The sequence below is a fragment of the Malurus melanocephalus genome, unplaced genomic scaffold, assembly GCF_030028575.1.
Source record: "Malurus melanocephalus ecotype Western Australia unplaced genomic scaffold, MMel_1.1 scaffold_86, whole genome shotgun sequence".
NCBI classification, from domain to species: domain Eukaryota; kingdom Metazoa; phylum Chordata; class Aves; order Passeriformes; family Maluridae; genus Malurus; species Malurus melanocephalus.
The window spans coordinates 2,309,717-2,329,988 of NW_026623318.1; the positions used below are offsets into that span (position 1 = coordinate 2,309,717).

The following is a 20,272-nucleotide window of genomic DNA, read 5'->3' on the forward strand; positions in this document are numbered from 1 at the left end:
GGGTGGACGTGAGCCGGCCGGGGCGGCTGCCTGCGGCCGAGCGGGTGGGCGGCGGGGGGTCCGCAGTGCCCTTCCGCCCGCTGCCGCCCGCGGGCACAGCGGGACCGGGCGGATCAGCCCCGCACTCGCCGCTCCCGGCCGCGCTTTCCCCAGGACCGGCCTCGCGCTGTGCGGCAGCTGCTGCCCCTTTGTCCCTGTCCGCTGGAGCGTGGCGGCGGGCGGGAGGGAGCGGCCGGGCAGGGCGGCCTCGYCCCAGCGCGGCACCCGGCCGGGGGGAGCGCCCCGCGGCCCCCCCGGCGGCCCCAGACTTTGGACCGGCGGGCAGGGAGTGTCCCTGCGGCATCCAGCGGCTCCTCCGCTGCTCCCCGCCCCGGCCCTTCCCGGGAGCTCCTTCTGGAATGCAGGGGGACAACGGGTCCCCCACGGCGAGCAAAGGACCCCGGGGCGGGAGGGACCGCGGCTGCGGCTGAGCCCTCTGTCCCCGGCCCGGTGCCACTCGGGTGCTGCCGTAGCAAGGTTGTACCCCACTGTTCCCCGCTACCTGTGCCCACCTGGATCGTGCCCCACGCCCCAAGGACACTCGGGTACCAAAACAGGACACGTTTATTGACAAATGTAACCGGTACAGACCACGCGTAACAGGGACAGACGGTGCCGGGCCAGCAGCGATGGGGGGACACAGCAGGGGGCACCGTCCCCATCCGTCTTCATCCTGCTCCACCGGCGTGGCAGGACCTCGCCGGGCGCCGCTTCTCCCGCCGACCCGAAACTGCCTCGTGTTTAACCGAAACCGTCTCTATTTACACAGCCCGGCCCTGACCCCGCAGCCGTCCTCGTCCCCTCCTTCGCGCCCCCCCCCGCCCCGGCGCTGCCGTCCCCGGGCCCCACGGAGGGCGATGAGGGTCCCGGGATGGGTGGGTGGGGTGGGGGACGTCAGGGGATGCCGGGGGACCCTGGGGGGCTCAGACATAGTTCCTCTTGTCGTAGCTGGTGACGGCGGAGCGCGGGGCGGAGTAGGCCACCTTGCCCGTGGGGTACCTGTCATCTTTCGGGGGGCAGGAGCAGCAGAGCAGGGCCCCCCCCAACATCAGGAGCGCGGAGGCTGCCCAGCCCACGTAGAGCGAGGTGCCCAGCTCCCGCTTCTGTGCGTCGATCACCAGCGGGCTGTAGAAATCCCGGATGATGGTGTTGGCTGACCAGCTGACGGGGATGAGGGTCATGACACCGGAGAGAAGGAAGATAACGCCGGAGACGATGGTGATCTTGGCTTTGGTGCTCTCGTCCTCCACGCAGCGGGTGCACTGGGCGCCCACAATGGCCACCATTAAGCCCATGACGGCCAAGACGATGGCCACCACCAGCAGGGCGCGGGCGGCTTGCAGGTCCTGCGGCAGCGCCAACATGGAGTCGTAGACCTTGCACTGCATYTGCCCCGTGCTCTGCACCACGCAGTTCATCCACAGCCCTTCCCARATGATCTGGGCCGTCACGATGTTGTTGCCGATGAAGGCCGACACCCTCCACATGGGCAGCGCACAGCAGATGATGCTGCACAACCAACCCAGCACGGACAAGGCCACACCGCCGATCTCCAGTCCCATCGACATGGTGGACGGTTCAGTGACGCGCTGCGGGCGATGGCGGAGAAGAACCCACGGACCGAGACCGTGGCCGTCACCCGCCGCCGCTCACAGCCGGGGGATCGGCTTACACCTGTGCGCAGTGCTATTTATACGGGCTGGCCCCGGGGTGGGGTTTCGGTGCTGGCTGCTGGACGCTCCTCTCTGCTCCTCCGTCACCGTCACCTGCGTCCCACACCCTCCCCTTTGTTTGCAGAGATGGCGCCGGGTAACCAGAGAAGGGCGGGAGGAGGAGAAACGCCACCTGCCACTGCCACCCCTGGTTTCGGGCCAACGGGTATCGGGAAGCACAACCACCATGCTCGTTRCCACCAAACCCCTTTTGTAGACCTGGAAATCCCAAGGGTTCACCTTTCCCCCATGGAGGTGCTGGCAGGTCAGGGTTTGTTGATTTCTGGAGCGTGTTATCAGTGCTCACGTTTAACTGGGGTTCGGTGAGCGTTGGGCACCTTTGCATCACCGTGCAAAGTGCAACCCYTTCGCTGTGCCACGAGGTTTGTGTCACCGTCCCAGGGAACCTGYGGGTGCTGCCAGCCCAGCTGGAACCCCTCCAGCCCGGCCCCGTCCTGTTCCCACCCTGCTGGGCCGGGAGCGCTGTCAGAGATCCTCTGACTGACTGATAAGTATCTTTACTCATCCTGCACAAGTCTTGTGGCCTTGAAGGAAGCAGATAATGCACGTAACCACCCCGGCAGCGTCACCCCTACAACCTGAGCTGGCGTCTGGCAAGGGGAAAAATATCCCAAGGCATGAGCAATCCCTTCAGACCTGGCAGCAGCAACCCCATGGCTGTGGGGTGCCWGTGTCCCCCCGCAGCCTCACCTGCTGGGGGTAGTGCCGGTGCTCCCAGCCCCCTCCCCCAGGAATGTGGTTGCTGGACACGGGCTTGCTCCTACCTGTTCCCCACCTGCTCCAAAAATCTCCTCTACAACTTATTAACTACTCAAGAGCGCKGTGGGATGCTGGCAGCTGCTGCTGTGCAGCTGGGATGGGGGTGGAGCCCTGCAACTGCCTGGCTGTGCCCCACAGCACCCTGACACCCCATAGCCAGAGGGGTCATATTTGAGTGCCCCACAGTACCCTGATACCTGCTATTTGATGGGCCAGCTTCTATCACGCTGCAGCACACTGAACCCCCATAGCCAGTGGGGTCACCCCACAGAACGCTGATACCCCATATATGACTGGGTCAGCTGTTGTCACCCCATGTCACCCCAGCACCCCATATCCACCCAGCTTCATCTCCAGCCTCCTGCAGCACCCCATGTCTGACCTCCATCACACTGTGACATCCCAATACCCACAAATCCATCCCCTGCCAAGCCACTGTACCAGGCTGGGCGAGCTTCTGCCATGACTGTACCATAATCATCCCCCCAAGGGCACCCGAAACCCCCACAGCCGGCTGGGGGGACCCCATATGTGCTGCTGGGGGGAGCCCGTGTGAGCAGCACCCCAGGGCTTTGTGCCCTTATTGCTGGGGGGTCCCCGCCTTCGGGGCACCTGGGGGTGGGTGTCCATGGTCCAGTGCCATCACAGGTGACAGTGGGCACAGAGCCAGGCCTGCTGGGCTGCCAGAGGCAAACGGAGGGGCTGGGCTGCCGAGGACCCCCGGTGGGCAGGGGAGCACCCCCGGCCCTGGGGTACAACTGTGCACAGGCACACACACACACAAACACACAAAAACACACACAAGAACACACAGAAACACACAGAAAAACTCACACAAACACACAAAACCACACAAACACACAAAAACACACAAAACCACACAAACGCACACAAAAACACACAAACACAGGAAAACACAGGAAAACACAGGAAAACACACGAAACCACACATAAACACATACAAACACAAAAAAAGCCACACACACACACAAACACACACGCAAAACCACACACACATGCACACACAAACACACTCACACACAAACACACCCCCTCTGCTGGCAGCGACACCCCAGCACGCAGCCGCACAGAGACGGACACATAAAGACACACGGACAGATTCACAGACAGACTCATGGACACACAGACTCATTCACACACATACACAGACTCACAGATTCACAGACACACACTCACACACACACAAGCACACACTGATGACACAGGCAGAGGTGGACAGGCACACTCAGGTGTGGTACAGGTACAGGTGCACACACCCCTCACAGTGCACACAGCTGTGGGGGCTGTAGGCAGTTCCCCTGGCAGGGCACTGGGGCAGGGGAGTACCCCATGCAGGTCTGTGGGGTGTGGGGATGCCCCAAACAGAGCTTTGGGGCAGGGTTATACCCCAGACAGGGCTCTCGGGAAGGGGGGTGGCACCCCAAGCAGGGCTGTGAGGCTCAGGGATAAGGGGCAGGGTTATTTCCCAGGTCTGTGGGACAATGGGAATACTCCATACCAGGGCATGGGGCAGGGAAGATAATCTGCACAGGAGTAGGAGGGGCAGGCAGGAGGGATACCTCTGAGTAGGGACAATGGGGCTATGGGGCAGGAGAAGAGTGGGACACTCCAGGCAGGTGTCTGGGGTAGGAGCTACTGGGGCAGAGCTGGGGTGGGCCAGGGCAGCAAAACACCACAGCCCCCGACCCTGCAATCAGAGCCCCACRCGCCGCGTCCCCACTTTGTCATCCCAAATTGCCCAAAGTACAGGCTCTGTCCAGTATCGTGCCAGCCTGGGGCAGCTGCCGGTGCCTGACTCACGACGGAGGAAGGGGCAAATCACCGGGGTTTCAGGGTGCCGGCCACCCCAGGACACATTCTTGTGGTGAGCAAACCSGTGTTTACTGAGGAGCTGAGCAGGGCCAGCGTCGCTGGGGGATTCCTGGGAGCACCCCCATCCCAACTGCTGCATCTCCCTCGCTGGTKCAGCCCCTCTGCTCTCCTGCACAGCTGGGGAGGCACGGGGARTATCAAATTCCCTCGGGATGGAGACAAAGCGCGGTGGCCGCAAAAACTCAGTGGGGACAYGGGGACAGGTTTGCTCCACCGTGATGCACAGACCCCGAGCAAATRTCGGATCCAAAGGTCACGGGAGCATCACCGGTTTGGGGGCCCCAAAGGAAAGACTCCTGCGCTGACAGGGGCAACACCCACTGCAGGATCCCCCATCCATGCACCCAGCACCCCGGGGCGAGCAGGAGGTGACGGCAGAAACCGCTGCGGGCGCCGCGGGGCCGCGTCCCGCTCACGTGTGCGGCGGGGTTGGGGTGTTCCCCCCGCTGCGGTCGGGAGTGCCGACGCGTTCCCCCCCGGGGGAGCGGGGCCGGGGCGGTAAATGCCGCCTCGGCTGCTTATATTTCAGGCGCGGGGCTGCTGGCTCTGCCCCGGCCAGGGCACACAGGCAGCCCATTGTTGGAGCCCCTTCGGAGCGGCGGGAGCAGGTGAGGCGGCTCCGAGCATCAATGGCAGCTCTGTCTGCCGGCGGGGCGGGGAGGGAACTGCGGCACACGGGGGCTGGGGCTGCGGGGGACACGGACCAGAGGGATGTGGCAGGGGGCTGGTGGCTCTCTGGGGGWTGCTGGGCCACGCCTGGGTCATCCCCACCCCGACGGCTCCGATCGGCTTCCCCAAGGCTTTGCCGTAKCATCCCGCTTCCTCCGAGCATCGCCCGTGGGGAGGCCCCCGTTGCACCGCCCGTGACCCCCATCCTCGTCCACCATCTGCCCCATCCCTTTGCCAACCACCGTGGCATCATTTGGAGGTGTTTTCCCTGTTGGTAGCCACCTGTTGCTCAGAGATTGGACAGAGTTCTGACTTTCAGGCCGAAGACGCCGTCTCTCCCCGCAGGGACCCCGCAGGTCCCGGCGCGCAGCTTCCCTCCCGCCGAGCCGATAAGGCTCTGCATTCCCATCGCGAAACAACCTGAGTGTGCATATTTGTGTCGGTCGGAGGGGTTTGTGTTGTGCAAGGATGTTTTTTTGGAACATTCAGTCTCTGGACTACCAGTATCTAATCCCCGGCTCTGACGGGGAGAAGGCTGTCCTGCTCCTCACGGGCTGAGCAGGAGGGCTGGTGGCCGTGCCTCGCTTGGCCGATGTGAAGCCGGGTCCTGGTGGATCGTCGCTTGCAGGAAGTCTCACCTGCCTTTTGAGGACCTTGAGGTAGCCGGGGTGAGGGGCTCATGTGCAGGCTCTGGGGGATGTGAGGCTCTCAGCTCAGCGCCATGGGGTGTGTGAGGTGGGACTGTCACCTGTGTCCTAGGTGGASATGTACCCAAGCCCTTTTTGGCAGGAGATTTGTGCCCCAAGCCCTCTCCGCGGAGTGTCCTCTGCCCCGAGCAAAGTCAGGGTGACACAGCCTCTGSTGTGCACCCCGTGCGCCTGGCGTGGTGGCACTGGGTTTAAGGTCATCTCCGTGCCTGGGAATGCCCARTTGAGGGGCTGCAGTGTGTCCCCATGCTGGTGAAGCCAGTGTAAGTGTCAGAGGGTGTTTTCTGATGGATTTGCCAGGACAGGAGCACTGCCTTCACCAACCGTCCTAGCGCAGTGGAACAGGGATGGGAACCCAGGCTCCCCCATGTCCTTCAAATCCCACTGGATTCAGGGCAGGGCATCCACACCTCTCYGGGAGCTGGGGCAGGTGCTGGGTGGTGAGAGCTCAGGAAGGGCTCAGTGGGTTGACCCCACCCTATTTTGGGGTGGAGGATCTCCCTGCTGAGCAAATGGGCTGCAGTCCCACCGGGACATGTGCCTGTGCCATGGCTCCTTGCAGGTGGCACTGGGACAAAGCTGGGACTGGGGTCCTGCAGAATGCTCTGGGTTGAGCGTTGGGACAGGGCTGTGGGGCCGGTGTCCGTGTGGGGCCGGTGTCCGTGTGGGGCCGGTGTCCGTGTGGGGCCGGTGTCTGTCTGGGGCCGGTGTCCATGGAGTTGCTGTCCTGGCTGACAGGTCCGAGGCGTTCGGCGGTCCCACGGGCACTGCGGTTGGCTCTTGCTCCTCTGCTCCGTGCTGAGCCAGTGTCCCTCGTTCCTGCTGGCTGGCAGTGCTGGGGACAAGGARCTGGCAGTGCTGTCTGGGTGGGATTGTCACTGGGGAACGTGAGGGCGGGCACAGGGGCTGCCCCTGGATGGCAGCTGCCAGGTGGAATATGTGTCACGTTCCAACGTTAATTACATTAATTGGCTGTCGGAGGCGGTGCTGGCGCCTGCTCTGCCTCTGAGGGGGAGTGTGAACAGCTCAGTCTTTGATGTCCTGCGCGCGGGGGTGTCCCTGTCCCACCTTGCCATTTATCCCCAGCTCAGAGACATGTCCCCACGTGCCTGTGGGGACACAGCCCATACGAGCCACACACACACACATGTGGGCATGTGCCTCTCTCCAACCCCAAATAATGTGGTGGTTACAGCAGCTGGCTGAGAGGTGAAAGCCTCAGGCAGAGTCTGACCCCGGCGGGGATGCTCTGGAGCCTTGCAGATTAAAGAGAACCCTTGACCACAAKGCTCTGGCCGCAGGGTGGACACACTGGTATGTGAGCAATGTGGGCGTTCCAGCAGGACACAGGGACGGAGCCAGGGCAGCTCCTCTGGCACAAGGAAGGCAGGCAGGAGCCCGACCATCCCCTCAGGTTGGGGTCTGCCCTGAGACACGGGTGACCCCAGGCACCCTCCTGGCACTGCAGTGCCCACCAGGCTTGTCCCACCATACTGGGATATGATGCCCATGGACCTCCTGGCATGAGCAGTGGCAGCTCCAGAGTCCATCACACCGAGCAAYGAGCACAAATGGTTGGATTGTGATGGTAACCCCAGTGCTCAGGAAAACTAAGATTATCTCAGTGCCTCTTATCTTTTCCAGAGGCCCAGGATTAAGCTGGGGTGATGAAACAGTGCAATGTCCTTCTGTCCGTCCCTGCCATCAGTCTGGTGCTGTGCTGGGCTTGCGCAGGTGTTGCAGGGGCTCAGAGGGAGCAGGGAGGGGACCTGTGTGGGAGTCATGGATTAAAGGAGGACAGGTCAGCATCGGTGTGCCCTCAGTGTTGGCATTGGCGTTGGCAATGGGATCAGTGGGTACAGCATCGGGACACCTCGATGCCACATGTGCCCCTCACAGCCCCAAACCACCCAAACCCACCACAGGGCAGTGGGACATGAGCAGAGCTGAGGCTGAGGGTGGCTGTGTGCACCCTGGTTCAGCACTGGAGCACAGGTGGGCTGGGTTTGGGGTCTGCTCCCCTGTTGCCCCAGGCAGTGCTGTCTTTCCTTCGTGGGGAACTGGCAGCTGCTCCAACCGGTTTGTGGGTCTGGGTGGTGACACCTCCTGCCCGAGGCCTTATGGAGGGCTGGGAAGTGCTGGTACGGACGCCAAGGAGCAAACAAGAGCCGCTTGTGTCCTGCTGGGCACAAAGCCCAGCAGCCAGAGGGGACAATGTGCTGCTCCCCTGGCACGGGGCCATGGGGGGCCGGAGGCTGGGCTGGTGTTGGAGTAGTCACTGTGAGCTGGGGGAAAACTGAGGCATGAATGGACCCCATCCAAATGATGGAGCAGAGGGTGCTGGCAGTGATGGCAGAGACATCCCAGTGCCTGGACACTGGCTCTTCCCCTTTGTCACGCCAGGCCGAGCCCCAGTGCTGCCCTGGGCATGTCCTGTCGGCCCGCAGTGATTGAGATGCACTCGTGTGCCTGGGTGGCCTGATCCCGGTCCCCGCGTCCTGCTCCGTGGGAGCAACCGGGATATTAAGTGTCATCGCTGCAGGGAGAAATACAAGCGGAAGAATCCCGGGAAACTGGTTCTACCCCTCCGTCCGCTGCCGGCGGCAGGACGGCGGCTGCDGGGTGCTCCTCCCTCGGCAAAGGCATATAATGCCTGCCATGGTCCTGGCAGCCGGCACTACGCAGCGGGAGCGGGCTGGGGAGCAGGCAGAGAGCGATGGCCTCCATGGGGATGCAGGTACTGGGCATCGCCCTGTCYGTCATCGGCTGGCTGGCCTCCATCCTCTGCTGCGCGCTGCCCATGTGGCGCGAGACGGCCTTCATCGGCAACAACATCGTGGTGGCGCAGATCATCTGGGAAGGGCTGTGGATGAGCTGCGTGGTGCAGAGCACGGGGCAGATGCAGTGCAAGGTCTAYGACTCGCTGCTGGCCCTGCCGCAGGACCTTCAAGCCGCTCGCGCCATGGTGGTGGTGGCCATCGTCCTGGCCATCCTGGGCACCCTGCTGGCCGTCACTGGTGGCAAGTGCACCAACTGCGTGGAGGACGACACTGCCAAATCCAAGGTCATGATCCTCTCTGGCATCATCTTCATCATCGCTGGTGTCCTCATCCTCATCCCCATCTCTTGGTCGGCCAACAGCATCATCCAGGACTTCTACAACCCGATGGTCTCTGACTCGCAGAAGCGGGACCTGGGCTCGTCCCTCTACGTGGGCTGGGCGGCCTCGGCGCTGCTGCTGCTCGGAGGGGGGATCCTGTGCTGCACCTGCCCCCCCCGCGGAGAGAAGCCCTATTCCGCCAAGTTCACGGCCGCTCGCTCTCTACCGGCCAGCAACTACGTGTAGGAGGCRCCGCGCCTGCCTGGACACCCCGGCCACTCCAGGGAACGGGGACCTCCCGGGACACGCAGCCCCCCCGGCCGGGCTGGGACTGGCCGGGCGCCGGGGCGGTGCGAGGGAGGGCAGACAGAGACGCCTTTGTTCCACCGGGACTGAAGCYGGTTCTTTAATCTCGGTCGAGACAGGGAACAAGGAGATCCTGTCCTGGCTGCCCGCGGTGGGGGTCCTGCTCCCCCGGGAGCTGAGGCATCTTCTCMGAGACACCACCCGATCCCCTCCTCGAGCGTTTCCTGGCTCCCGGTATCGGGGTGTGCCATGCGGTGACACAGCTCCCGGGAGCCCGTCCCACGGGTGGCACAGGGCTCTCACGGGGTGAAGCTCCCCGGAACGTGTCTGTGCCTCGGGATGGGTGGCGGTGTCGGTGCTGGCAGGGACAGCGAACCTGTCCCACGTGATCACGGGGACGTGGTGGCTCTGCAGACCCTGGCAGGGTCGTGAGGGGTGACAAAGATCTCATCTGCCCGTTCCCTAAATTTTGACTTTGACCTACTTTCGGGGCTCGGAGCGGCCGTACGGAGYGCGATTTCTCTCCCCAGGGCGGGGGCATCATTATCCTGGGAGTGGGAAGGCAGCGGCCGGGCTGGGAGAACCGGTCGGGGAGGCGGGACCGGTGCGGGGCTGTGCACCCGCATGGCGGGGGGCGACTCCCGGACCCGACCCCCCATCCATCGCCCCAGAGTGGGGTGCCCGGGGGAGGGARGGAGTGGCTCATGGTACCCCTTGGCTGTGCTGCCTTCCGTCCTCACGCCCAGCTCCCCGCATTAAACGGCAGCTGCTCAGACCCCCCTGTGCCTCGTGTTCTTTACCCTCTCCAACACCCGCYTCGGTGGTGGGACAGCCCAGTGCTCCTGTGAGCTGGGCCCCCGCCCCCTGAGATCCCCTAAATCTGCTCTTCGGAGCCTCCCGCGATCCCCGCCGCCTTCTCCAGCGCTGGCATCGCTCGCTGCTYCCCCCCTCCCCGGGCCACCCGGTGGTGAACAGCGGCTGCGTCCACGACCCAAAACTTTGGCGGCGCCGAACGCGGCGTCGGGTCTGTCCCACGCCTGACCCGCCGCGATCTTCCCACCCGAGCAGGAAGAAGGCGGCGGGCGCCGGCCGGGGCGAGTTGGGGCGCACTGGCCCCGGGGCCACCCCACAACTCCGGGTGGGAGCGCCCCGGGGCCGGCGTGGGCAGMGCCGGCTGTTTTGCCTATCTCGCTTCCGGCACGGCAAGCGCTCCTCCGGCTTGGGAACATCCATGCTTCCCACCTCGGGATGTGCCTGGCTCTGGGACCTTGGGGACTCCCAGTTCCCCAAGTCCTTCACTGGGCAGGGGAACGGTGGCAATATGCCTGTGACCCTGTGGCCAGGTGGGAATGGGAGCACAGGGATCCATGGGGACACCACCTGACCCCCTGCAAGCAGTCATACCCTCTGTTTTGGGTGTCTCTCGTGGCCCAGGTCCTGCTGGCTGGGGAAGGGTGTCTGGAATGCCTCCCATCATCCTGGCCCCTATCTGCCTGGAGCATGGGAAGAGGAACTGGGATTTTGGCTTGAAGAATCTTTCATGGCCCAGGCAATGCAGTGTCCACTGCTGGGTGTCCATCAGGCTGCTGAGGGATGAAAGGTGCCGGGGAATGAGTGGGGACACAATGGGAGAGGAAAAGCTGCAGAAACCGAAACTGGGACGGGAGAAATGATGGTGAAACCTCCRGCAAGAGCCGCAGGGTGTGCCGGGCACAACCGATACCCCGCTGAGCTCGGGGCCATAAAACCCCAGCTGGTCCCAACCGCCACACGTGGCGCAGGCACCCACGGGTGAACTCTGCTCCGTGAGGGGCTGAGCTGGATTTGGGCTGAGCTGGGCCATGTGTGACCCTGCTGGAGCTGTAGGTGTGTCCAGCATGTGTCCCTGTACCAGCCACCCCTCTYTCAGGGGTGACCCTGTAGCCCCTTGCCAGGATTTGCCCTCTCAGGGCTGCTCCCAGGGCCCAGCTCTGGTATCTGAGCCCCAGAGCTGAGATCGGAGCAGAGCTGAGCTCTGACCCATGTCCAGCACCCCAGACAGGAGATCCTGGGTCCAAAGGGCGCCGTAGCACAGCTGTGAGGGCAAAGCCAAACGGGGAGCAGGGCTGTGCTGAGGGGGTGGAAAGCTCCCTCCCCTGACCTGGTGCCCCCAGCACCAGGCTCGTGGCCAGGGAAGCTGAGCATCGGCGCTGGAGGGAACATGGGGTGGGCACTGGGGGTGGCCAGGGGAGGGGGCCAGGACATGGCGTGAGTGTGGGGTGAGGCCAGGACATGGGTCCTCGGTGCCACATGTGTCCTCATCCTGTCCTGCAGCACTGCCCCTACCACTCATGTCCCCATGTCATTTATATCCCTATATYACTCACGTCCCCATGTCACTCATGTCCCCATGTCATTTATATCCCTATATCACTCACGTCCCCATGTCACTCATGTCCCCGTGTCATTTATATCCCTATATCACTCATGTCCCCATGTCACTCATGTCTCCATGCTGTCCTGCAGCCATTCCCACCCCAGTGGGGAGCAGGACAGYGCAGATGAAGCCCATGCTGTCCCTGTGACACCCGTGCCCTGTCCCCACAGGTGCTGCCAATGGCAACGATGACGATGCAGCTGGGAGGTTTGATGCTGGCTGCGGTGGGCTGGCTGGGCTCCATCCTCACCTGTGCTCTGCCCATGTGGAAGGTGACCGCCTTCATYGGCTCCAACATCGTGGTGGCGCAGGTGTTCTGGGAGGGGCTGTGGATGAACTGYGTCTACGAGAGCACGGGCCAGATGCAGTGCAAGGCCTACGACTCCCTGCTGGAGCTCAGCTCCGACCTGCAAGCCGCCCGTGCCCTGGTRGTCACCTCCATCTTCGTGGCCTTCTTCGCCTTCCTCATCTCCCTCTCGGGAGCTGACTGCACCCGCTGCGTGGACGACAACGGCACCAAGAGCAGGATCTCCGCGGTGGCAGGCGTCATCTTCATCATGGCCAGCATCATGCTGCTCATCCCTGTCTCCTGGTCTGCCAACAGCATCGTCAGCAACTTCTACAACCCCATGGTGCCCGAGGCCCTCAAGAGAGAGCTGGGGGCTGCTCTTTACATCGGCTGGGCCTCCAGTGCCCTGCAGCTCTTCGGTGGGGGCATCCTGTGYTGCTCAGGATCCCAGTCCCAGCAGGACCCCTATCCCAAGAAGTAYAGGGCGGTGAAAAGCTCCGGCCCGATGGGCTATGCCATGAAGGACTACGTGTGAGCCGCTGCACTCAGGTGCCAGCAGAGCACCACTGTCCCTGTCCTGTGTCCCCGTGCCACCCTCTGCCCCTGCACTGCCTCCTCCTGCCCACCCCACGCTGGCTGACCCCCAGCACGGTCCCCTTGTGTGCTCTTCCCCAGGCAGAGCACCACTGTCCCTGTCCTGTGTCCCTGTGCCACCCTCTGCCCCTGCACTGCCTCCTCCTGCCCACCCCACGCTGGCTGACCCCCAGCACGGTCCCCTTGTGTGCTCTTCCCCAGGCAGAGCACCACTGTCCCTGTCCTGTGTCCCTGTGCCACCCTCTGCCCCTGCACTGCCTCCTCCTGCCCACCCCACGCTGGCTGACCCCCAGCACGGTCCCCTTGTGTGCTCTTCCCCAGGTAGAGCACCACCGTCCCTGTCCTGCATCCCTGTGCCACCCCCTGYCCGTGCACTGCCTCCTCCTGCTGACCCCCAGCACGGTCCCCACGTGTGCCCTTGCCCAGGGCAGGGGCTATAAACATCCTGGTGCCACCAAGGCTGCCTGGGCTCATTTTGAACAGCGCGGTGTGGGGAGGTGGTGACGTCCTGGGGGTGCTGTGCCCTGCCAGTTGCTGTGTTCCAGCACCTGGAATATCTCCGTGTTCTTACAGGGATCAGCAGTGGCCAGCCAGGGTGTTCCTGGTACTCCCGACAGCAGGAAACTGAGGCAGGGAGAGAATGCTGAGAGTTGAGAGGCACAGGGGGACACCAGGTCCTCTGAGCCCCCTGGACTGRGAGGGGACCCCAGAGAAAGGCTGAGCCCCCCTCCCAGGTTCCTGGGCACCCACCCTGGAGGTCCCACATTCCCATGGCTCTGGGAACCACACACAGCAGGCAGACAGCAGGGACAGGGCTTTATTGAACAGGCAAGGGCAGGGCTGGGAACAGCCACAGCCCCCAGCTGCCCCGGGGACAGAGCTGGAGACAAACGGGGGAGGGGGCAGTAGGACAGCTACTGATGGGCACAGTGATCCCAAAACATGGGGCACAAAGCCAAAGGGTGGCAACAGSCATGGGGAGGGTGAGAGTGGGAGATGTGGGATGCACTGGATGAGGGACAGGGACAGACACAGCCATTGCCTCACGCCACGGAAGARCTCCTGAGGGGAAGGATGCAACCTGTTCCCCAGGGAGATGGGAACAGGATGAGCAGGAACAAGTCTGAGGGAAGGGAAAAATGAAAAAAATCCAAATATTCCAGCAAGAGATTTGGGTAAAAAACTTCCCAAGGGAGYAGTGGAAGAGGAATTGTGGAGGCAGCCCAGCAAGGGGCTGGGGGAACAGGCTGGGCAGGCAGTGCTGGGTGGCTCCTGGGTGGGGAGCAGCCACCACCTCCCCAAATCCCTTCCAAACTCACTTCCCACCCAGACCATTAACTACAAAGCTGTGGGAAAATGAGAGATTCAAGCAGCTGTTGTGGGATGAAAGGCGGATGTGGTGCTTGAAAAGCCTCTCCAACCTTGGCACCGTGGATGTGGAGGCCCCAGCACCTCAGGGCTGGGTTAAACCCTGGGGAGGATGAGGATGGGAGGCCACCAGACACAGCRATGGGCACCCAACTCCAACAGTCCCCAGGTAAAGACCACGGGGCTCTGGGGGTGGGAGATGAAGAAGGATCCAGATTTTGGCCATGAGTCTGAGGTGGGCAAGGTGGGGAGAAAACATCCTGGACTGGAGATGCCTTGGAACAGCCATGGGGGTCTGCGAGATGTCATGGTGAGCATTGAGATGTTGGGGACAATACCTGAATGTCAGAGCTAAAGATGGTACGCTGGAGACCCTGGTGAAACCAAGAGACCCTCCCTGTGCTGAGGAGCAGACAAGGTCCCCAAGCCCAGACCTCGGGGAGAAGGAGGCAGGGAAGGGATTGGGGACACTGCCCCAAAACTCTGTCAGCCCCCAGCAGCTGCCCTGCTCCAGGAGGGGCTCTCTGCACTCAGTTTCGTAAGGGGCCAAGTGTTCATCCCTCCCCACAGCCATGCTGGCTTTCAGTCCTCCTCAAGCGGGGGCACAGGGCATTTCTGGTAAAGGTAGACCACCCCGGAGATGTAGCCGGTGCCCTGGGTGCTCTCCTCCTCGGTGGTGGCTCTCTCCCAGTACTCCACCTCCTGGGCCAGCAGCTTCTGCCAGGCTCCGCTCCGCTCCAGCTGCTCCAGCTCCGCCTCCAGCCCCGCCTTGTACCGCAGGTTCGAGGGGTTGCTCCTTGTGGTCAGGCACAGGAAGCCGCCTGCGGGAGAGGGGACAGGTAAYACTGACACGGGGTGTCCCTCTCTGGGGTGGCATCCCCTCGGAAACGGCGGGGACACAGCCAGGAGGCAGCGGCCAGGGCAGGGGACGGGCACAGCCAGGAAGCAGGCACAGATGCGCATCCCCTCGGGGGGCCAGTGGGCAGGGGGTGGGCGGGATGTCACGCCTGAGCACAGGATGCCATGCACCAGCACTGCCACTGCCACCTCCTGCCTTGTCAGGGTCAGGGACCCCGTGCCTGGGGCAGGGACCAGCGCCCAGACAGGGACCCACATCCACCGGGACTCGGGGTCCTCATCTCACCACCCCGGGGATTTCGGCGGGGAGGGGAAACGGGGCCCCCCTCACCCGGCTTGGTGACCCGCAGCAGCTCTGGCAGCACCGTGCTCGGCACCTGCCCCTCGCCCAGGGCTCCCACCAGYGTCACGGCGTCGTAATGCTCTGCGAGGACACGGGGCGTCACGGGGGGACCCTCCGACCCGGTGCCGCCCCGTCACCTGCGGGTGTCACCGAGGGGTCCCCTCGGGTCCGCCCCCTCCCGGTACCTGCGGGCGCTGGCAGCGGCTCCCGGCCCAGGACACAGAGCCGCAGCTCCTGGTAGAGCCCGGTGCTCCGTGCCCGCTCCAGCATCCCCGCGCTGCCGTCCACGCCGTGCAGGSAGCGGAACCCGCGCCGGTGGAGCTGCGGGGACAGAGGCACCGTCAGCCCCGCCCCGCACTGTCCCGTTGTCCCTGTCCCGTTGTCCCCGTCCCGTTATCTCCGTCCCGTCGGTACCTCCCGCGCTACGAGCCCGGTGCCACACGCCACGTCGAGCASCCGTGCCCCGGCGGGCGGCGCGGGGAAGGCGAAGGCGAGCGAGGCGGCGGCGAGATGCGGTGCCCGGTACTCCAGAGCCGCCACATCCTGCRGGGAYACGGCGGTCAGCGGGGACAGCCGCGGCCCCCCGGCGCTCCCATCGCCGCGGTGTCCCCGGTACCTGCTCGTAGCGGGCGGCCCAGCCGTCATAGAGCCGCAGACGCTCGGGCAGCGCCGAGCCCCGGTGAGCCGCGGCCACTCGGTCCCGAACCGCCGCCGGCAGCACCATCCCGGTACCGGCCGAGCCCCCCCCCGCGCCCATTGACCCCGCACCGGGACCCGCCCCCCGCAGACCCTTGATCACAGCTCCGCCCAGGACACGCCCCCCGCACCTCATTGGCTTCATGACCCACTCAGGACACGCCCCCCCGCACCTCATTGGCTTCGTGACCCGCCCAGGACACGCCTCCCCCCGCACCTCATTGGCTTCGTGACCCGCCCAGGACACGCCCCCCCGCACTTCATTGGCTTCTCTGCCTACCCAGGGCACGCCCCCCGCGCTCCTCAATGACCCCGCCCAAGCCCCGCCCCCACTGTTTATTCTCGCCGTGGCCCCGCCCAGGCCCCGCCCCATTGGCTGCTTCCATCCCTCCGGGCCACGCCCCCCGCGCTCCATTGGCCGCCGGGGCTGCCTCGTTAGTGGGGTCGTGGCTTTGGGAGCGACCAAGYGGCCCGGGAAGGGGGAGTAAAGGGYCAACTGTCCTGGGACGTGACCATGTGTCCTGAGGGGTGACTGTGTGCACCGTCAAGGTGTCAAATGCCCTGGGAGGGGTGACCAAGTCCAGGGATGGTGACATAAAATGCCCTGGGGGTGACATCGAATTCCCTCGAGGGGTGGCACCAGGAGCCCCAAGGCCACCACCCTCTCTGCAGTGTCCCCTGTCCCTGCTGCTCTGTCAGTTGTAGGGGTCAGTTCCAATCCAGTCACTCATGTCCCAGGCGAGAGGACACTCCCCTGGACAGGTCACCTCCTGTCCGGCCCCTGGTCCCAGCCCCACACGGTCCCGATGCTGCGCTGTCACCTCCATCCTGCATCTGCACCTCCTCCCCTCCGACCGTGACCGAGGGCAGCCACCCCCCGAGCCCGTCCTGTCCCTCTGGGGGCTGTGACAGAGGGAAAGCCACCCGCCACCGAGGCAAGTCCCCCTTGTCCTGACCTGCCTATCCCGCTCCCACGGGGCGGGGTCACTCTGCGCTTGGGAGACAGAGGACAGGAACGGGGACTATCGGAGCGGGGAAGGAGGAGGAACATCCTGGCCCCTGCGAGGAGCGGGGAGTTGGACTTGGTGATCTCTGTCGGGTCCTTTCCAACTTGAGGTGTGCCAGGAGCGGATAATCTACGAGAAGTTTGGGTTTTGCTCAGAGCAAGAAACACCCGAGAGCCGCCGCGGTGCATAGGGCGGGGATAGGATGTCACCGCCRGATCCTATTCTCTGGAATGCCTAATCCAGGTGCCCAGCATTTGTAGGGTTCCGTACCCAGCCTCATTATCTCCTGTAGGGCTGTCACTGGGATAGGGTCCCCTGTTAAACCAACCTTTGGTGTCCTGGCCAGGATGTGGGACAAACTCTGGGACAGCCCGCAGCTGTGCCCCATCGCCTCTGGCTGTTCGCAGCAGCGGAACAGACGGACCAGCCGCTAATTAGTGACGGATGCAGCTGCTAATTAATGACGGGTAGAAAATGCGGTGCCTGATGGAGCCARTGATTGCCCCGAGGCCGTGCTGGTGGCCCCGTCACCTCCCCTGTGGTCCCTTCGTCCTCCTTCTTCCCTGCTCGTCCCTCCCTGGGGACCTGCCCGCGGTCACCCGTGGGGACAGCTCAGCCCCGCGGCCGGGCAGTGCTGGCCGGGGCCCTCGAGAGGGAGCCCTCCACCCGCGGGACGGACCCCAGGCCCCGCCGGGCTGCGGTGTCACCCCCGGGTCCCCTCGGACAGCTCCTGGTGCAGTGGCAGAGGACGGTGCGGGGCTGGGGGCGGCGAGGGCTCGGCCCCGTCGGAGCAGGGACCGTCCTAGGCACCCGAGGACACAGGGACAGCTCCTGGCACTGCTCACAGGCATTCTGTCCCYTCTGCTGCCACCAGCGTGGGCCCAATCCTGCCCCTCATACTTGGCTTCCCCGGAAGAGCTGTCGCCACCGGGCCTCCAACAGCGCCTCTCGCAGCCCCATCATGGTTCCCACCCCTAATTGAACCTTCATTTACAAACCAGGGCCAGCACGCCCTGCCCCTGGCTCTGCTGGCCTCAGGGGCCACTGGGTCATGCCCTCCACAGCCTTGCTCTGCACAGATCCAGCCCCGAAACAGCCGCTGCTTTTCCAAGCATCCCCTGCCCGGGGCTGGCTGGCTCTGTCACAGCACAGCTGTGCACACACCTGCAGCCCGTGCCACCACCACAGCTCTGGGCTGGCTGGGACCCAGCACGGGCCATCGGGGTCTGCACTGCACCTGCTGCCAGCTCTGGATGCCCTGGGCTGTCCCTGCTGACRGTGGGGACAGAGGTGGCAGCAGGTTGTGGCAGGCTGGAGTGTCCCATGGCCGGTGCCGGTGTGAGGCTGGACTTTGTCCTGACACGTGGCCTGGTGCTGGCGGGCTCCCACTGGGGCACAGGACATCCTGCTCCTATGGTTCCTTGGGGCGCTGTCCTTGTCCCCTGCCTGGGGACAGGGTCTGTCTGTGCCCTGATGGGGTGCTGGGATGCTGGAGTGTCCCCATTCACCACCGAGGCAGGGGCTGAGGCCCCCGAGCTGAGGGTCCCCGTGGTGGGACTTTGCCTGCTCTCTCTCCCCAAGGAGGTGGTGTAGGGGTGGAATGGCAGCTTAGGTGGGTTCGTCACCTTCAAATCTGCCACTGGGCTGGGACAGAAGTTGGGAAAGCCCAGCTCTGTGCTGGGTTTGGGCCAGACATCTCCAGGGTGGGCAGTGTCACCTGGCACCCAGCCTGCCTGCACATCCCCCCTCTGAGCCTTGCTGGACCCTTGCTGAAGTGTGTGGTGGCAYTGGTACTCTGGGCAGGTGGGCTTGCATGGCCCACAGCCCGGGGAGGATGTCCCTGGCATGTCCTTGGCCCTTGGGGTGGGGCCAGTGCTGCTCCACTGGACATCCCAATGCTGTTGGAATGTCCTGAAGCTTCTTCATCAGGATGGAGTGACAGAATGCTGGGTCACATGATCTCAGGGGCACCTTTCTGGGCTGCCCACCCAGCCCCTGGGTCTGGCTGTGGAGTAGACATGTTCCCTGGGGCAAGGGGACAGATGCTGAGAGGGGACAACTGTGGCCTTGGCAGCTTGTGGCTCAGAGGACTTTGGGGACAGTCATGGTAATTGTCACTGGAGGCTGCCAGGGTCATGGGCTRTATCTCGGTGCCTCTGTTCCGGCTGCAGCTTCTTGGTGGAGGAGTACCAGGGAATGTCCTCAGTCCTTGCCAAGACATTCACAGCTCTGGGAAAAGGCCTCTCACGGCTCTCTGAGCTTTCTGCTCTGCTGCATTTCCCAAGCTGGGAGAGCACAGACAACTGTCCCATGAGGCACTGGAGTCACACGAGGTGAAAATGGGATGCTCTGCTGGGTGCAGAATTGKGCAGAGCAGGGCAGGAAAACCCTATGGGGTGAGAGCTCGGTGGCATCTGGGGAGACAGAGGCAGGAGGGAGTTCAGGTTGGGTGTCAGGAAAAGTTTTTTTCACAGAAAGGGTGGCCAGGCCCTGGCACAGCTGCCCAGGGCAGTGCTGAAGTTCCCATCCCTGGAGAGGTTTAACAGCCTGTGGATGTGGCACTTGGGGACGGGGTCATTGGTGGCCCTTGCAGTGCTGGGGAATGATTGGACTCGATGACCTTGGAGGGCTTTTCCAACCCAAACAATCTTGTCATGTTTCCGTGGCTGAGGAGGTGACAGACAGCAGAGCAAGGCTGGGGTGGCTGCTGGGGTTTCACACACCCTGGGTGGGATTGCTCTGCCCTCACATCCTCMGGATGGAGCATTTTCCTTTCCCAGCATTCACATGGGACTGGAATCCCTCAGCCCCTGAACTGTCCAGTTCTCCCCTAACCCCATCCCTCTGGTGTGCAGGGACTGTGGGTTTTGCCCCCTGACCCCCTCTCAGCGTCACGAAAGCGCCCGGGTCTCTGGCTCCTGCCCGACCTCTGAGTGTGTAAATCCCAGCGCTGGTGGCTGCTGGTGGCCGGGCTGCTGTCACCGCCTCTCCTGCCCTCTCCCCATGGCCCGCAGGCTCCGCACCAGGTAACGAGGAGCGGCTGAGCTGTGGATCAGCGCCGCGGGCACCAGAGCGGGGCGGGAGCGGCTCACCGTGCYCATCCAGGAGCCTCACCCGGCTGGGAAGGGCTGTCCTGCCGGCAGCAGAGCCACACTGCCCGTGTCCCACACAGCCCCCCGGCACCTGGGGTGTTCCCTGACTGTGGCTGTCACTCCGCAGGGCATTGGCCACGGCTGGTCCCCAGGGCCAGGAGCAGCAGGACGTGCCTGCCATGCTGAGAAYGTTCCCTGGCCACTCTGCTCCTGCATCAGCCCCAGCCTCTGCCCGTGTGTCACCTGTGTCCCATCCTACCCGCAGCCCCAGTGTGTGATGCTCCCCTTCCTCCTGCACCCCCAATCCTTGGTGCTCCATTTCCCTGAACCCCCAGTGCATGGACTCCAGATTCCCTTCTGTGCTCCTGGTGCAGTCCCACACCCCCTCTGCTCCCCCCAGGAC

At 63.9% G+C, this 20,272-nt stretch overlaps 4 protein-coding genes across 4 annotated transcripts; 2 read left to right on the plus strand and 2 right to left on the minus strand.

Moving 5' to 3' along the window:
• Positions 1-596: 596 nt before the first annotated feature.
• On the minus strand, positions 597-2,134 carry LOC130574547 (claudin-3-like). The gene has a single exon (XM_057367824.1). The coding sequence runs from the start codon at positions 1,605-1,607 to the stop codon at positions 963-965; it is 645 nt and encodes a 214-aa protein (XP_057223807.1). The 5' UTR covers positions 1,608-2,134; the 3' UTR covers positions 597-962.
• Positions 2,135-4,747: 2,613 nt separating this feature from the next.
• Positions 4,748-12,964, plus strand: LOC130574619 (claudin-4-like). The gene is made up of 2 exons (XM_057367956.1): positions 4,748-5,032; positions 11,793-12,964. The coding sequence occupies exons 1-2, from the start codon at positions 4,763-4,765 to the stop codon at positions 12,444-12,446; spliced, it is 924 nt and encodes a 307-aa protein (XP_057223939.1). The 5' UTR covers positions 4,748-4,762; the 3' UTR covers positions 12,447-12,964.
• Positions 6,473-9,981, plus strand: LOC130574622 (claudin-4-like). Its single transcript, XM_057367958.1, has one exon. The coding sequence runs from the start codon at positions 8,517-8,519 to the stop codon at positions 9,144-9,146; it is 630 nt and encodes a 209-aa protein (XP_057223941.1). The 5' UTR covers positions 6,473-8,516; the 3' UTR covers positions 9,147-9,981.
• A 344-nt stretch (positions 12,965-13,308) lies between the features above and the next one.
• Positions 13,309-15,922, minus strand: METTL27 (methyltransferase like 27). The gene is made up of 5 exons (XM_057367957.1): positions 15,691-15,922; positions 15,489-15,617; positions 15,260-15,395; positions 15,063-15,155; positions 13,309-14,694 (listed from the first exon to the last, which is right to left on the minus strand). The coding sequence occupies exons 1-5, from the start codon at positions 15,913-15,915 to the stop codon at positions 14,456-14,458; spliced, it is 822 nt and encodes a 273-aa protein (XP_057223940.1). The 5' UTR covers positions 15,916-15,922; the 3' UTR covers positions 13,309-14,455.
• Between the last annotated feature and the right edge of the window lie 4,350 nt (positions 15,923-20,272).